Source organism: Calonectris borealis, chromosome 19 (genome assembly GCF_964195595.1).
Source record: "Calonectris borealis chromosome 19, bCalBor7.hap1.2, whole genome shotgun sequence".
Lineage (NCBI taxonomy): Eukaryota > Metazoa > Chordata > Aves > Procellariiformes > Procellariidae > Calonectris > Calonectris borealis.
Genome location: NC_134330.1, coordinates 12,697,931 through 12,715,090, shown reverse-complemented (window position 1 = coordinate 12,715,090; position 17,160 = coordinate 12,697,931). Strand labels below are relative to the sequence as shown.

The 17,160-nt window shown below is 47.3% G+C and overlaps 1 protein-coding gene across 1 annotated transcript in view; it reads right to left on the bottom strand.

Annotated features, from left to right (window-relative positions):
• Positions 1-17,160, bottom strand: part of TSPOAP1 (TSPO associated protein 1) — a 72,004-nt gene that overhangs the window by 4,857 nt on the left and 49,987 nt on the right. Inside the window, exons 20-29 of the mRNA XM_075169055.1 lie at positions 16,919-17,098; positions 12,534-13,658; positions 11,798-11,924; positions 11,490-11,641; positions 11,164-11,332; positions 8,984-9,055; positions 8,572-8,607; positions 7,437-7,540; positions 5,406-5,477; positions 4,124-4,252 (exon numbers count right to left, since the gene is read on the bottom strand). Coding sequence (XP_075025156.1) covers positions 4,124-4,252; positions 5,406-5,477; positions 7,437-7,540; positions 8,572-8,607; positions 8,984-9,055; positions 11,164-11,332; positions 11,490-11,641; positions 11,798-11,924; positions 12,534-13,658; positions 16,919-17,098 — 2,166 coding nt within the window. The remainder of the gene's footprint in view (positions 1-4,123; positions 4,253-5,405; positions 5,478-7,436; positions 7,541-8,571; positions 8,608-8,983; positions 9,056-11,163; positions 11,333-11,489; positions 11,642-11,797; positions 11,925-12,533; positions 13,659-16,918; positions 17,099-17,160) is intronic.

Sequence of the window (17,160 nt, the reverse complement as noted above, 5' to 3'; positions counted from 1 at the left end):
GCTCAGCCTGAGCAGGATCTTGCAAAGGCTAAACGAAGTTTTGGCTGTTGACATGCTTGAACAGTGGTAGAAGGGCCAGGCTGAATTACAAAGCAGGTCTTTTCTAAACCTGAATATCCAGCACAGTCCCATCACGGTCCCCAAAACCACCAGATAATTGTTCCAAACAATTGCACTTCATGTGCTGAAGAGATCACGGCTTGTCTTTAACATAGAACCAATCTGGCAGGTAAAGGTCTGCCGCCAGAGGATTTGAAGGTGGACTTGCTAGCAAAGCCCCAAACCAGCCTGTCAAACTACAAGCAAGAAAAGGAGTAAACTACAGAACCCTTTAATACGCTAGGCTGGGTGGGAGATTGAAGAGGTCTTCTCAACAAACTTACATGGTTGCTCTCTCTCTCTATGTATCATTCATATCTATCACTGGACTCTTCTCTTCCTCATTCTCTGAAGAAAAGAACCATCACGGGTGCATAATACAGGCAGAAATAAATACATGAAATCAATTAGAATCAAACACTTTCTGAAGTTGCTTTACAATCAGTCTTTGACAGAAACTGCATATTACTGATGCAAAAATATTCATTCGACAGCCGCAGCATTAAAGCAACTGCTCTAAGTCGGTGAGCATGAGTGTTTCAGGGCCCGAGTTTGTGACCATAACTTCCTGGATATTCCTCTTTGTGCTGTACTTTTTATTGCTTAATCTAACCCCAAATGTTGCCAGTTTAAAGTTAAACTGCTTCACCTTTTTCAGTTGCCAGCATTTTAAGATTTACTCAGAAATAATTCAAAATGATCCACCTTCCCCAGTTCAATTTGGAAAGTAAATTGTCCTTATTCTCAGGCCTTTGGCACAGCAGCAGGGAGAAGGGAAGTGTGAAGAACAGACAGGATGAAAACAGCAAATCCAAGAAGTTACAAGCGATTTAAAAATCAGTCACGATCATGCTGGAGAAACTTCTGTTAAGTTGGAACTAGCTTTAATACAAGTCCAAAGCTCTGCTGTGATACCGTGGCGCATACACATACCCCCTGATGTGTTAGGTCTCAAGCTGGGACTGGTAAATTTGATGGGAGTCTGTTTTGCCATGCTGTCTTTCGGAGGATTCAAACAATACTTCTCCAGAGGCTGCCATGCATCTTTTGCCTTTGGGGATTTTTTGCATATCCCCTACTCCCCCCATCGCAAACAGCAGCAGCAAAGGTGCTTCTGTTTGTGTTGTATGTGCCAACAACACTTCAACAAGCGAGTTCCTTAACTCCACAGAGTGAATATGTCGCTGGAGTTTGGAAAGCCCCAGGCATGGCTGTATCACTGTGAGAGTTCATTCCAGCTCGGGATGGTCCTTAGAATATGTATGTTTTACAGGAGGAGGTATTGCTTCTGCCTTACCCATCAGGTGTTCCGCCCATAGGTAGGGGTGCTGTGATTGCTGTGACAGAGCCAAAAACTCAGTGGGGTCAGGTTCTGTCTCTCCTCAGTAATCACCAAACACACTTAAATGTAATTAACTCATACAAGTTTGGTTAAGAGCAGGGTAAAGGTACCGCTTTTAAAAGGGGGCAAACATGCGCGTCATATTTGGAAGCTGTTTAGGCAGATCTGGATCACAAAGCACAAGCAGGAGGCAGGACAGGTCTCCTGGTGAAGCAGGGAGGCAGCAGGACAGGAGGCCGTCTGTCACTACACAGAAGCAGCCAACACAACGTCATGCCTGGATAGTTAATGTGGATTCCCACTGAATAAAAACGGCTTAATCATCATCAGCTGAATTTTCCAAGTCCCCAGACTTCAGACTATCAAGAACAGCAGCTCATGGATCAGCCGACTACCAAAACTACCAAGTCAATCCTGACCTAAGGCAACAGCTTCCTGCTCTGCAGACCCAAAGTCAGAGCCAATGCAAGGGAAAGCTCTGCTGGATCCCTGGCAGAGAGAATTGGAGACACATGGAAAGGTCTGAAGGGCAGGCAAGCCTGAAACATGTCTATTTTATATGGGTTGTTTTTATCACGTTTGAAAGGCGTGTCTGTTAAAAAAAAGGTGTCATGAACAATAGGAAAAAAGCTTATAGCCTTGAGCATGCAGGGATATCTGGGCCAAACCGCTGTGTCCAGGGGAACAGCCACCCGCCGCTAAACCCAGCAGCAGTGGAAAGCGGAGAGGAACGCGGAGCGGCAGCAAGCTGCAGGACAGCAAGCAGGAGCAGCTCGTGCTGCCCGCCCAGCAGCCGAGCAGACAGGACCTTGTTACCCTGTGAGGCCCGTGACAAAGCCTGGGACACGGCAGGTCAAACTGGTGTCACGGTTTCCTCACCAGTAAAACAGAAGAGAGGGATGCAAATAGGAACCCTTGAAATTAGGGCAGATTTGTTGTATATGTTATCCTGTTTATCAGCCAAGTTCCTCTCCCTTACTCGCCCTTAATAAAACACCATTAGCTAAGTCAAACCCTTCACATCTGCAAGTGGCAGAGCAGCTCTCCGAGCCCCGAAGGTTACCTGAACCTCCCCATGGTTTCTGGGAGGACCCAGGCTGGGGCTGGCACCTGAAATAGGCCCTTGTTGCTGCTGGTTGATGCCAGAAAGCAAGGTTCGATCTGTAATAAGCTACACTATGAATTCAACCTTGTTTTAATTTTACTGGTTCAGGTAAAACCTCAAGTGCCTCTTTGGCACCCTCTATTCCAATAGATGAGTAATTTGTGAAGAGTAAATCATTTTGGGAGGGAAACTGAAGAAGGGAACCCACTCTGAATGCTTGTTTCCCCCCTGGAAAGTTAGACCTGTGTAACCTCAGGGCTCTTAAACCCTGGTAGTAACAGCTTATTAACCTGTGATTCCCCAGCATGGGCCAGCACTTATGGACTGGGAGGAAAGGGACTGAGTATCCTAAACAGGTAAGAACAAAGGACCCAGACAACTTCTGAGTTTAGAAGATGATCCAACAGGCTACCCACAAACTTTATTTCTGAGTCAGGCCACCTGCTCTTCCTCAGAAGGCATCGAGGCTGTAGTGCAGACCCTGTACACACAGAACATGAAATGCCTGGAAGCAAGAGGTGCTGGCTGCAGGTGAAGCCTAAGGGAGATCAGGTAGCATTTGAAGATAGAAATGGGAAGTGGGTACAGAGAAAAGGAAAAGCTGAGCATGAAAAATAGGACAAGGAATGCTGCAGAGCAGGATGGCTATGGTGGCATCAGTGAGGAGTTCAACAGAGGGCCACGTACTTTCTTAAGGACTCGCTCAGAGCCAACCTGGGCCTGCTCTTACACGCTTTTATGGGTCTGGCACCACTTGATGGTGCCAATAACCTCCCAAGAAGAACTGAAGGTTGAGTACATGTGAGCTGGGACCAAGCTGTGTCCCTCCCTTCCTCCCACTCTCTAGAATGACACAGCATATGAGGTCCAGGAGTGACCAGGGAGGTGTTACGCTTTTGGCCTCACCCACGGAGGACTGACTGAATCTGGCAGATGACCCAAATCTCCCAATTAAGCATTTGTTTCAAGAGTATCAGCAACATAAGGCAAGGGGCTAGCTCAACCTTTGAATTCCCTGCATCTGTGGGATGCTTTCAAAGCCTTAGGGTCCACCCCACAGACCTGTTTGGGAAACTCCCCAGTGTGTTTTGAATTTATCTGGAAGCACCTCGGACTGGATTAAGATATATCTAACTCAGGATGGGTGGAAGAGCATTGGTGTTTTGGTGTCGATAACTCCAGAATTCTGTGGCATGGATATGAGCATATCTGAAGAATTTCGTGTGTCTGGGGAGCTGGCTGAACTGCTTTGCTTGCAGCAGGATTTCACCACTGACCCTTTTGAGGATCTAAAGAATTTGCTGGTGGGTCCTGGGATGCTCTTTGCTCACCTGACCATAAATGAGACTGAGGCCCAGTGGATGTTGTTGCTTTGTGCCTCTTTTTGCAGTATAGGTAAGTCTTCAAGAAGAGCTCCTAGCACTCCCTTCTAAACTTTTGAGCGTCTCCCATGGGATGAACTGAGCTGCACGCAATAATTTAAATGATTCCATCAGATGCTGCATGCTGCACAATGCCTGATCTCCAGCCACATCACAGTTTGGACGTCTGTATTATGCAGAGTCACACAATCTTACCTGGCTCTCAGCACTCGGTGGAAAAGCTTCTTTATCTTTTGAATGAAGTTCCTTGACCATGTCTCCATCCGAAGTCACAGCTTCCAAGAAATTAGACGGGACAAGCCCTCTTTGTTGGTTCAGCTCTCCCTGCAAGACCAACATTCAGTTCTCACATCAGGTTTCCTAGCTGATGCAGAAATAATAAATAGAGGAACAGTCCCACGCAGAGAAGGCTAGGCTATGGCCTGAGAGAAGCCCAGGAACACACTCACGTTGGAAGGATCCTCAGCAAATTTCACTCACATTCTTGCTTAGTTGTGGAACAATTCAGAGCACAAAAACACAGAAGAGAGTAAAGGAAGAAAAGATGGCAGCAAGCCATAACAAATGTATTCCAGCAACACGGTCACTTCTACAAACTCAAAAAGTTTCCACTGCTATCCTGGAAGCAACTGGACTATGACTATACCACAAGCTTTCTAAAGGCCTTTGATTTGCTCTGGTATTTATTTATTTTAAAGAATGAGGTACTACTGGTACAATGTCCTGTAGGCATTGCCTCAATGCTCACTGAGGTCCAGAGCTGCAAACCAAGCTTGGCTGTATTGCTAGAAAATTGTCTCCAGTTCAACAGCAGGTGGTTGGGTGAGAGAAAAACAACCCCAGCAATGTTGTTTGGCCAACACTATAAAAGTAGTCAAACAAAACATTCACCATGATCCCCTCCAGATGTTACCCGGAGCTGAACCTCAACTTTGATGTGTGAAGACACACTGCTTTCTGTGCAGGAAAAGGTGGATGATCCAAGGGCCAAGGATTGTGTCTAGCACACAGCACGCTGGCAGGCACAGTCCCCAGGTATGCACAGTAAATTAAACAGAAACCAGTGCTTGCTGAAGTTGATACGTTGAAGTGTGGCTGGATGGGGGTCATCGTACATTTTTATTCTCATGTTAACCATTTTAGCCTCCTGCCCTGGACGAGACCATGTGTCTGAGTGCTTGGTGACAAATCAGCTTATAGCAGATGCTGATTCAGCTGATGTATGTACAGAAAAATGCATCCTAGGCTTTGGGAAACCTGCAGTCACGTTATGCCAAGACATAAACTGAGAACCATTTGGATATTGGGTTTACAGGAGGAGCATGGACTGCCAGAAACAATCTGCCCTGCACTAAGCAGATACGGGTTTTTTTTTTTTCCAAAAGCAGAGTATTTCCTGATTTCTGCTCTTCTGCCACTAGATGGACTCCAACGATTTCAGATGTAGCCACAGAACTTTCCCAACCCCTGTACTTACATAATAGAATCCATCATCATCCATGGACCCAAACACGGTGATAATGTCCCCTGCACTGAAAGTCAGTTCAGCCTGCAAAGAGCAAGAGAACAACGGTCACAGGAGATGCACTGCCTGGAGCTTCTCACCAGAAACACAAGGTCACCCTGGGCTTCTTGCACAATCTCACGGGGAGAGAGGGAGGGAGGGAGGCCACTGTGTTAAGACTTGCAGGACCAGGATGCAGAAGAGCAACCGAAGTGGGTAACTGTGGAATTCAGTGCTAAGGAAGCATTTCACAAATTAAGACAAGAGCAAAGCCTGTTTCTTAAACCATTTTTACTAAGGCTTCAAAATAGTACCTACCACCTGTTCTGGAAAGGTGTGTTGAGAACAAGCTGAACAAGCGCCAGAAATACCTTTCATTTCTTTAAATATAAGTGCTAAACTCCACTCCCTTGGATGAGCCTGTTCTATATGCAATGCTCAGGGATTAGTCACTAGCAGGAATGCATAAAAAAAAAAAAAAAAAAAAAAAAAGAGGAAGATTTGACCTGGAAACAGACCATTACCACACAACACATGACCCTTCACCATCAGATCCGTCTGTCCTGTCAGCCACCCCAGCATGCACTCCATGGAGCACAGGACCAAAGACAAAGGTTTAAGCAGTCTCTTCTAATGGAAGAAACTGCCCAGTTACAGCAAAAAAGCTGCTCTAAGATAGAAAAGGTGGAGGCTGTGTCCCACTCAAGACACATTGGCTTTATATACACAGAGGTGTTAGCTGGAAGGGACCTACCTCTAATACATTTACCTTATTATATCCCTAGTACTCAATTTATCTCTGGAGGCTGCAGGTTCCTACTGTTGGCTGTGAATTACTTTATTCTAGCAGAAAGACACTTGTAGGGAACTTCACTCACAGACACACAGAACAGCAGAGCTGATCCTACTATGCCTTGGTGCAAGTTCACAAACAGCAGCTGCAGCCTTCTAGCAAACCAGGTGACCAAATTTTCTGGGAGTGTGAACGGGGAGCATCTCCAACAACGCAACAGAACTGCACCAGCTTGTTTCAGTAATTTGAGCTCTGTTCACAGGGAAGGTTCTAGGAAGACCAAATCACTGCAAGAAATACAGTCATCTTGTTGACAAGGGCTCAAAAGTGTTCTTCGGCCAGATGTATGAATACCTATACGGATGCTGGTGGATACATGCTCTCATTGTATCTCTCCCAAGATAATCCACCATCCCTAAAACACTCTGTCCTCAGAAGCAGGCTGTCTTGCTCATGAGACACTCAGTTTGCGAGGCTAGCATTACCTGAACTGTGCCACCTCTTGGCCACACACTTCTTTCTGGATGCATGGAAAGAACCTGAATCCAAAACCCACGTTTATGTTTGCTCAGAGTAGACTAACACTGCTACGGAGGAACAGAGAACAGAGCACATTCTAATTTAGAAAGATTTTTTGCAGAAAGGATTCTGCATTGCTTTCTTTCCACCTGAAACAGACTTATCCACAAAAATACTGTTTGGATTATATATAGGGACTGCTTGAAAAGAGGACCGGTCCATTAAATGGGAACTAAGTCTTCTTGCTTGAACAGAGACTTACACAGGTAGTTAACACACAAGACATGCTCACCAAAAGTATCAGAAGTCCATTCAAACTCTTAAGCAGGTGGGTGCCCTGGATCAGTTGCTAACAGCAGGGGCTGCTTCCTCCTGCCCCAGAACTGCTAAACCCTGTCTAAGCACTCGAGGATGCTATGAGGCCATGAGATGCTCACATAGTTTCACTGAGACACATACTGAAAATCATCAGGGCTATGTTGCTTCATATTCTTCACAGACAACTGAACACTGTTATCAGAGAATGCATGAGAGAACATACAGCAAACTCCACATTTTATGACTCCAGCCAACCCCTTTTTGCAGTCATATTGCCAAGCTTGGTTTTGACCGAAGTGCTAAGTGTCTTGGGATAGAATAAAAAAGAGAGAGGAAAAAGAAGCCTGTAAGATGAGTGAGCAGGTGGTTGTTACCTCTACGTCTGCATTTGGAGAGCTCTCCTTAGGGTTATAGTCGAAGACAGCCACCATACTTCGAGGAGTCAGCAGTTCAGCTTCAAAGCCCTGATGCTTCTGGCCTGCAGAACAAAAATAAAGCAAAATATCCTAAGCTGGAAGTTCTAAGACAAAATCCCAAATCACAGCAACTCCTTCACTGTTCTTGGAATGGACTGAGCAAAAAGAACCCTAGGGGAAAACTGAATGGAAATTGAATGGGAGAGAGATCTCAGGGGCCCCAGGTAAAGCAATTTTCTGATCTCCTGAATCACCTCACAAGCACAGAACTGGGGACATCTCCCCATTCCAGCATCCTGGTGTCCTGTCTATACATACAGGAATGTTTTATTTTATGTTTTCTATTTATACACACACACACATATATATGTACACACACAGAGGACAGCACACGGTGTCTTGAATGCACATTTGTCCTCCTTCCATGCAATGCTCTGCTACCGAGCTACAAAATTTATCCTCAAGTGCCAGGGGAACAGCAAGAGCCCTGGACTGCATCAGCCGGCAGCCCGGCCACAGCAGCACAGAGCTCAGCAGCACTGGCCCCATCATCCAGGGAACACGCTGCATTTTCACAACCACCTGCCTGCTCAGCCCCATTACTTACAGACCTGCTCTGAGTCTACAAAAGCAAAGTCTGGTGTTACAGAAAACACACATTGTCCAGTCCTTCATCTTACGGATTTAGTCGCTGCTTCAGGTCAAGACTGTGTGGGCTGACAAGGGGTTTGCGGGCTTGGCCTCTCTGGACATCAACAGATGACTGTGCACCTAAGCAGAGTCAGCACCCCCTCCAGGAACCTTGGATTTTAAGGACTGCAGCATCAGATGAGTAAGAGATTTCCCTGCTCCTCCAAAGCACAACCACGCGTGCCCTCCACCTTCAAACACCCTCTGTTTAGTCAAAGACCACTGCACCCACTACTAAATAAAAGAACTAAAACTCTTCTTTCCTGAGAATGACCATTTTCTTACAGCACTCTGAAGGAGCACCACAGGGTCTTGCATTGGCCCTTGACCGCAAAACGCGTCTGTATTACCATCATGCAAATGTACCAACCCTCTTCTCATAGCAAGAAAGAGAAATTCTCACCTGGATGAGACTTGTACTTCTCCTGTTTATCCAGCCCTGCTGAGGGAACAAAATGTCTCATCAGTGAGAATTCATCTTTCAACAGTGACCACACAACACAACTGACAAACAACAATAAAAAGAACAAAGACCAAGGCAGCAAACAACAGAAGCAAACTCTTCATGCAATTCAAAGTCTACACCAGTAACCATGACTCAGGGCGTAACAGGAAGCAGAGGTCAAGCTCCAAAACTATAAAAGACATCACTGTTGTTAAAAACTTAACACCAGCACAGGGATGGGCTCTCTTTCCACTTCCTAGCAGTCGTACAGAGACAAACATCTGAGGGTCCTGTAAGCAAGTAGTAAAAATTCAATGCAGTCTGTAATCCTATTGCAAAAATCAAAGAGGAAGCAGTGGGTGACACAGACCTTTCTTGGAGCGTCTGGGTTTTGGAGGAGGGACGGTTTGGCGGCGTGGAGGTGGAGAAAATGTGCCATTTCCTTAATAAAAATCCAAAAAAGCAAATAAATAGACAAGAGAAACAGACAGTGAATGGAAAGTGAAAAGCATCTCGAAGAGTGAACAAGCAACACAGTAGCACGACACGCTTCCCCTGGGAAGCGGACAGCGTGATGTCTATGGGCAAAGCCCAAATCTCCAGTTGTCATATGTGGACTCAGATGAGGCATGATCCACATCCCAGATACACACAGAAATCCACATTATATTTATGCATGTTAGCCATACCACAGCACACATCAGACAAACTTCACCACTTTGCTCTATTTTATCTTTCAGAAGCAGCATCATAAGGATAAAATAAAACTTTGTACCATTAGCACCTGAAAAATGCCAGGTGAGGTGAACCCCATCAACTCACTCAGGTGCAAAGGGACCTTGCAAGGTCTCTAGCTAAAGCTTCTGCAGCGAACAGGGTCACTACTAGACGAGCCTGCAGAACAAGTTCCCAGACCAAGCCCTTCTTAGTTAGGAGGCTGTAATATGGGTTTATGGCAGTAGAAAAACAACAGGACTACATACAGCCCAGCTGCCTAGGGAAACAAGATTCTCTCCACGCACGCAGAAGGCATGTCCTTTTCACTACCACTGCCCTCCTGAAAACTTTCAAACCCACTACATTTCATGCAGTCTCAGAGCTATTATTCTTCTAAGAGTACCCAGCGGGGTAGGGGACAGAGAGCCTTGTACATCCACATAGGGACAAAGGCCACCACAGGCATCTAGCCATCTCTGGGCACCACAGAATACATGCAGGAGAAACATTATGAATGTCCCAAGTGTGAAAAAAGCTGTACTCAAATCTCTCCTCTCCCTAGACATGAGAGCCCAAAGGACACAAACCTACCAAAAAAATCCCATAGCCACAACGTGAAAGCAAGAGGCTCCTCCGACCCCTGTGCTCCTCAGGATCAACATTCCAGAGACCCACATTTAAGAGCTGGGCACTGTCAGCCGCTTAGCCTCTAGGGCTGGATATTGGGTCTCACTGCAGGGAAATGGAAACAAGTTGGATTGCTTCTTTTTTTCTTGTTTTTTTAGGGGGTCGGGGGATGGTTGGTTTTTTTTCCTCCACTGCCTGTGAGAGGCAGTGGAACAGCTCAGTCAATGTCAGGGCTTCCTTTGCCATCAGACCCACAATTGTGCTGTTTTACCCTGCTGAACTGGTAGGGGGACAGTGGCCAGCCAAAACAAGAATTTCCTCTTGTTTTGACAAGTGGAGCAGGTCAAACAATTGCCACTGGTAGCAGAGAGTACACAGAGAGGTGCAGGATGAGAGATGGGAGGGATAAGGGACAGGCATTGGGACACCAATATGTTGACAGCAGTCTCAGGGCTTACAGCCACTGAACTGCAGCCTAACTGAGCCCGAGCTGTGATGGCTGCACATCCCAGGAAAGGTTCCTCTCCTCTCTCTGAGTACACAAGTGGGAAGAAACAGGAAAGTCTCTGCAGTGCATAAAGCACTGAACCACGTCCTTCAGGGAGTGAGGAAGGAGGAGCCCAAGGACCAGGTCTGCTCCTTGTACACTCCTTACTGCCTACCTTGCTGTCTCACACCCTTCCTTCCCCTTCCCCACGACCGTCTCCCCATCTTCCTCCATTCCCAAGTCACAGATTCTGTCACCCGAGAGCAGGGTGACCTTATGGGTTCAATTACAGACTCGCAAAACAAAGGAGAGAACACAGAAGTGAAAACTCTTGTTCACACCCTTCAGCTGCTCTTCAAACTTTTTTGTTTCCCCTTCTCTAGCGAGCATCAGCCTCACTCTCACTCCGTGCCGAGTTCACAGACACGACACCTCAAGCACAGGAGCAGCTCCAGAAGCTGCCAATGCAGGCTTGGGCAGCGCCGTGCTGCAGCAGAGTCACGTACGAACAGAACACCTGCCTCCCCCATCCATCGAGACCTCCCTGCTTGCTACTGCAACAGCCACTGAACAAGCCTCCAGGTCCTGGGGACCAGCCCTAGAGATCGTTTTGGTGGGCTGCACTGGCCACACAGCTTGACAGCATGACTGAGCTTTCCACATTTCAGCGAAGAAACACGCTGACAATAGCACAGCAGACATGTAAAGGGATACAGTACCTACGCTCTCCATCGGCGCATCGGCCGGCAGGAACCCTTGCTTTAGGAGCTGCTTCTTGATTTCATTATTCTCCACCTGGACTTCTGATACCATGTTGCAGGGAATGTACCCCTCCCTGCCTGCACATTCACCCCTGTAAAAGCCATCAGCGTCCTTGTCTCCACACACCTGCAAGGGAAAAGACAGGCCAGAGACGATTTATGCTACAGGGACTGAGATGCTAAAGGAAAAGGAAGCTAAGGAAACTCCCAAGATGAAGGAAGCTCTGCCTCCCAAGGTTTATGCTGTCCCTCAGATGGATCCATACACTAAGGTGCGCCCTTACTTTCAGGATCTGTCCCTCCTTAAATGGGAGCTCCTCTTCTGCTGCATCAGGGTTAGGAGACATAGAAACAGGATCGTAGTCAAAAAGAGCCACAAATATTCTAATGTCATCATCTTTAACAGAGGTTTCTGAAGCAGCGCTCCTTGGAGGACCTGTGCGCAGAGAGAGGACACACCAGAGAGAACGTCAGCACCATTCCCCTGCCATAGGGCTGCACGGCTCAAATGCTGCCTACCAGCCTCTCCCCTGCCACTTCCAACAGCCTCCCTCTCTCCTGCTGCCCAGCTCTCTCCCCCTTGCCCACTCACCTGGACTAGAGAGCAAAGGTTTCTGCATTTGGCTGCCTCTTACGCTCTTGTTCCCTCTTCTGCTGGGAGCCTGCCAGGCGGCTGTGCCAGGCAGCTCCTGGCCCCTAGGGTCTTTATTACTGGGCGCCTGCAACGGGAACCAGCAGAGAGTTAGTAGCAGCCTCTGCCTTCCAACTCACGAGAACAGCGCTCAGCCCAAATGCACGCCACAAAGAGCAGCGCATCCAAATGCAACATTCCTCTTCAGGGACACTCTAGAGCTGAAAATACCAAGGGAGTTGGAAAACAGGACTCAGTACAGGCAGGCACCCCGCCAGGCACCAGTGACGATCCCCTTGGTGAGCATGAGGATGCAGGAAAGGGCATTTCGAGGGGAGGCAATGACATTGCCGTCATCATCTACACAAAGCTTTCACAAATCAGCTTATTTCACCAGGGATTTTCATTTAGGTCCCACAGCCTCCTGCCGTGGGGAGGAAAACCTGGTGCGAAAAGGAATACTGCATCGATGACACTCAGTCATTTAGCAGGAAAAGCAGAAGCAGCTAATACAAGAAAAGCCACGGAGCAGCACAGAACTACCGAATCTCTCAGATATTCTTCCAGACAATCCTAGAGGAGGGTCCTTTCTCTGGACAACACTGAACAAAGCAAGACACAGGCAGGTCAGGGAAGCAGAGGGAAGCTAATGCCACTGCAAACTGCTTCAAAGCCAGAATAGGAAAAGTCACCCAACCCTTTTGTGCAAGGAGGTGCTACGTATTCCCTTCGAAGGATGTTCGAGCCTCCTTCTCCAGCCAGGTGACTTACAGTCCAGCTCCCAGCCCTGCTCCTCAGAACTGCTCTCACACCTCAGTGCTTCCTTCTCCCGGCAGAAGAATTGCAGGCGCCGGCTCGGAGACCCAGCCCACTCCATACCCTCTTCCACCATCTCCAGTGTGGTCAGGTCCCTTCTGCCATCCGTGTGGGCAACCTCAGATGGACTGGAGCAATCACTCCAGCCCCCCTGGCAGCTCTGGGACCTTTCTGGCCACAGCCTGCTCTCAGGGGGGGATGCACAGGTCGAATCCTGATCATCTTCGGAGTCATATTCAATGTCTATTTCCAGGCTCCTGGGGCTGGAGCAGTGTGTTGCCATCACAGCAGGTTCTGCAAACCCTGAAACCACTGCTTTCCTGTGGCTTTTTCTTAAGGTGCCTTGTCTGGCACGACTGTACATATCAAACCCCTCCTTACCACCAGCACTGCTCACAACGTTCAGCTCTTCCCTGAGGCTAGGAGCTCTGTATAACCCGCCTCCCATCTGGCTGCAGTTGCCCAGCAGACGACTGCAGTGCTCTGTTAAATCATTCTGTCTCTTCCTACCCATCTCAGGCCGACTCCGGATCTTCTCTCGATAATTATTTCCCTTCTTCTTGCTCCAAGCGGGACTTGCCCCAGTCCCAGACTTCGGATCGTTCTCCTGGTAGCCCCAGTTCCAGTTTGCCTTTTTCTGACTCCAGGCCAGCTGCACAAAGGCAGGATTTGCACGGTCAGCATCCCCTCTGCTCTCCTTAACACCACGCTCCTCCCGTGGAGTCTGAGCGGAGAGATCCGGGGAGGTATTACTCCCATCTGCCTTTAGAAAAGGCTCCTTGATGTTGAGCGGGTTCTCCGTCCTTCCTGAACGGTAGGTAAGCTTTTCCAAGGAGCCTTGAGGGTCTGCCTTTTCCTCCATAACACACTTCTCATCTTCATCTTCATCCTCGTCCTCAGTCACTTCAGGGATGCTAAACAATTTCTTGCTGTGGTTCTTCTGAAGCGGGAGCTCTAGTATCCTCTCCAGAATCTCCTCATCGCTGTCAGTATCACAAAGATCCATCTGTACCCAGCCCCCGAGAAAAGCCACAGCCAGGACAAGCAAAGGGAAAAAGAGAGGAAATAAACATTAAAAAGAGAGTCAAAGTTACAGCTGATTCCCTCCCAGCACAGCAGTATGGAGCGGCGACTGTGGTCTGCAGCGAAGCAAGGGTAGGAAGCAAAAGAGAGCAATGGGTCTTCTGGCAAAAGACAATCAGATGAACTAGCAATGCAGCGGAAAGCGAGAAAGGCCAATGCATGGAAGAGCTCCCTCCCAGCCTCTGCCTCTACACACACGACTGTCTGCAGCACCCTTCTTTCTGCCTGCCCGATCTCCCACAGCTTCAGCATCCCCAGTCTGGGGTGACGGGGCAGGAGGGGCACGGTCCCTTCAGAGCTGTTCACTGCACGTGAGAGCTGGCTGGGTTCCTCCCTCCGCAGGGATGCGTGTCACAGCCTGCGCTCACAGGCGGACACACAGTCCTCCCTCGCCGCTCTGTCCTCGCACGGGAACAGAAGCAAGGGACCCTGCGCAGCAAAACACCCCCTGGAGATGTTGCTGCTCTGCCAGGACCATCCCTAGGCCCTTCCCATCGTCTCTCAAGGTCCAGCTCTACAATGGCTTACTGCCCGCAAATCCAGGTGAACAGAGGTGCCACAAATACACGTGAAAACGCTTTATCTCAAAAGGGGTCACACAGACTTGTATTTCACTTGCAGCTGGACAAGAGTCTACCAGGTTACATAAAACTTTTGGGAAAACACTGCTAAATTTTAAAATTTGTCTAGGACCAACTGTAGAATTTGTGTTTTGTCTCTTACTACATTTGTACTAAAATAAAAAGGTAGAATCCTAGATGCATAGCATAATTTAAGTTGGAAGATACCTCTGGAGGTCTCTTGTTCAACTCTCCTGACAATTTATACCATGACATGTTCTAAATACATTTACTACAAAGCGTATGTAGCTACTGATGTGTCAAGCTACAGGCATGAGCTGGTCTGTTCAGAGATAATTAAAAACTGAACCACAGCAGGGATAAAAAAGGCAGTCGTAAGCTGCCTGTTGATTATTCCAACCTCCATAACTTTTTCAAAGCAAAAGGTAGTCTTGAATTATATTTAGAATTGGTTGAAGGGGCCTCCAGAGGTCTCCAGTTCAACCTCCTAATTGCAGCAGGACTGTTGCCAACAGTAAATCAGTGTCTTCACTTAGCTGAGGCTTGAAAACACCAAAGAATGGAGATCCCCACCTCCCTGGGGACCTGTCCCAGGGCTGCACCACCCTCCTGGAAAAGAAGTTTGTACCCATGGCCAACATGAACCTCCCAAACAGCCAGTCATGACTGCTGCCTCTTTTTATATCATGTGCCATGAACAAGACGACTTTGGCTCTCTCATTCTTTTAACCACCCTTCAAATAGTTGTAGGCAGCTACAAGATCTCCCGCTAGCCTCCTCTTTGCCAGACCAAACAAGCTCAGCTTCCTCAGACTCTCTTTACAGGACATGCGCTCTAGGCTCCTACCTTGTTAGCACCAATTAGGAATATGCAGAACTTATAAATGCAACCATAAGTAAGTCCAGTAAGACTTATTTTAGCTGTTTACAAAGTCGTGGTTTTTGCTTTTGAGTTTTAATATAATAAATGGTTTCAGAAATTAAACAACTTATTTGAGGTTAAACATTTTAAAAGCAGCACCCTTCCATTCTTTCATCCCCCAAATCCTGAAGGAGTTGGCTTGAGGAATCTTGAGATGACCCAAAAAGTTACTAAATATGCAGAATCCTAGAAAACAGCGCTGCTGAGATCTGGCCCACTTCAGTCACCATCTTCCTTCACTCTATAAGGCAGTGTTGGGAGCTCTGTGCCCTAAAGCCCCTGATGCCCTCTCCCTATTCAGCATCTTGTCATGCTCACACCCTCAACTTGTCACTGCCAGAACAGAAAACAATCACTTTATCAGGTCAAGAAGCACCAGTTTGCTCAACTCAACGGGATATACGTGGGGTTTCGGTGTTTCTTTTTCAGAAAAAAAAAAACCCAAACAAAAAAACCCAACAAAAACATTCAGGCCAATAAAACATTCAGGAAAAAGGGACAAAGAACGGTGTTCTTAACTGTTCTTATTTCCTCTTCTCTCCTTCCAGGGAAACTGTTTTTCTTCCATTTTTTTCCCGTGCAATCCCAACAACTGGAAGCCCTTTGAACAACTCCTTCCCAGGCAGCCCCAGCATCTCCAGCCACCAGGCTCTCCTGGGGCTCCTGACACGCTGTACTGCAGGTCCAACCTTCCCACCCGGGAAGAAGAAGCCCCTTCAGAGGGAGAAAAGGAGTGGAGCAAATTTACTCCAGAATCATTACACTGTCTGCTACTGATCATTTAATGCTCACCAGACCCATCCCATCCGTGCTGCAGGCTGGCAGCCACACAGGTCAACTTCAACAACTACAGATGTTCTTCGGTCACGTGAAAAAAAATGCGGGTGCTGTCTAGCTATACAGGCATAGCACATTTCCTGCAAATTTTTCTAATTTCTCAGTCATTCAACCTCAATACTTTCCCTCATGCGCATTCATCTCAACTGCCGTAATTTGTAGGATTACATACCACCTTCCAGTCATGCAGTTTTAAGCACATTACCTGTCACAGATGCATTATAACACACTAACTAGCTTTAACTGTTTGAACTTGTAGCATGAATTAACAGGATCACTCACAGTTCAGCTCCATCAGTATTTCCTCACTTGCAACATCTGAGCTGCAAAGGCACGGCTCCTACAAGCCATCCATTCCTACAGGGAGCACCAAGGTTTAAGCAAAATAATCTGCGCTAAGTTATTCACATTCAGGAGTGCTTGCAGGACCGAGGCCAAAATTATTACATGCCTGTTTTGCTTTAGGAGGAAGGCAGGTGGGTTGGTACAGGATATACAGATGGGTGGACTTTACAGATTCCTGTGTGTTCACTGTTGATATCTATATTAAGAACTTGATCAATAGGATTGATTTTTAACCCTGGGTTCTAAAGTTCACGTTACATTGTGTGGTTTTCCAACTAACTAAACCCTTGGGTACATTCGTCACATATAAGCACCCTTCCCTCTCACAAAGAACTTGCATTTTTACTAGCTTAAGGCAACACCGGGAGTAAAAGCAGAGCAGGTAGGAACTTAGCCAAGCACTGTTGAGAGCGCTGGGCTCAGACCTCCTCCCGTGAGCTGATGACATGGGATGGCTGCACTGGCGCTCCCCAGAAGCGTTACTCTGCTACAAGTTACCTTTTCCCCATTCTCCCGGTAACACGGCTCTCTCTGGTCCCATTTCTTCTCTTCCAGAGCTTCTGAAGACAGTTCATCTTCTTCCTCCTCTTCCAAAATATCTGAAAGGTCAGAACTACGGTTGTGCTCAGCAAAAAGGGTCAGCTGTCGTCTTCCCATTTCAGACATTTTTTCTTCTTGCTATTGAAAAGCAAAACAGATTTCCTCAGTCCTCTCAGGCACTCTATTTCAGCAATAAAGTA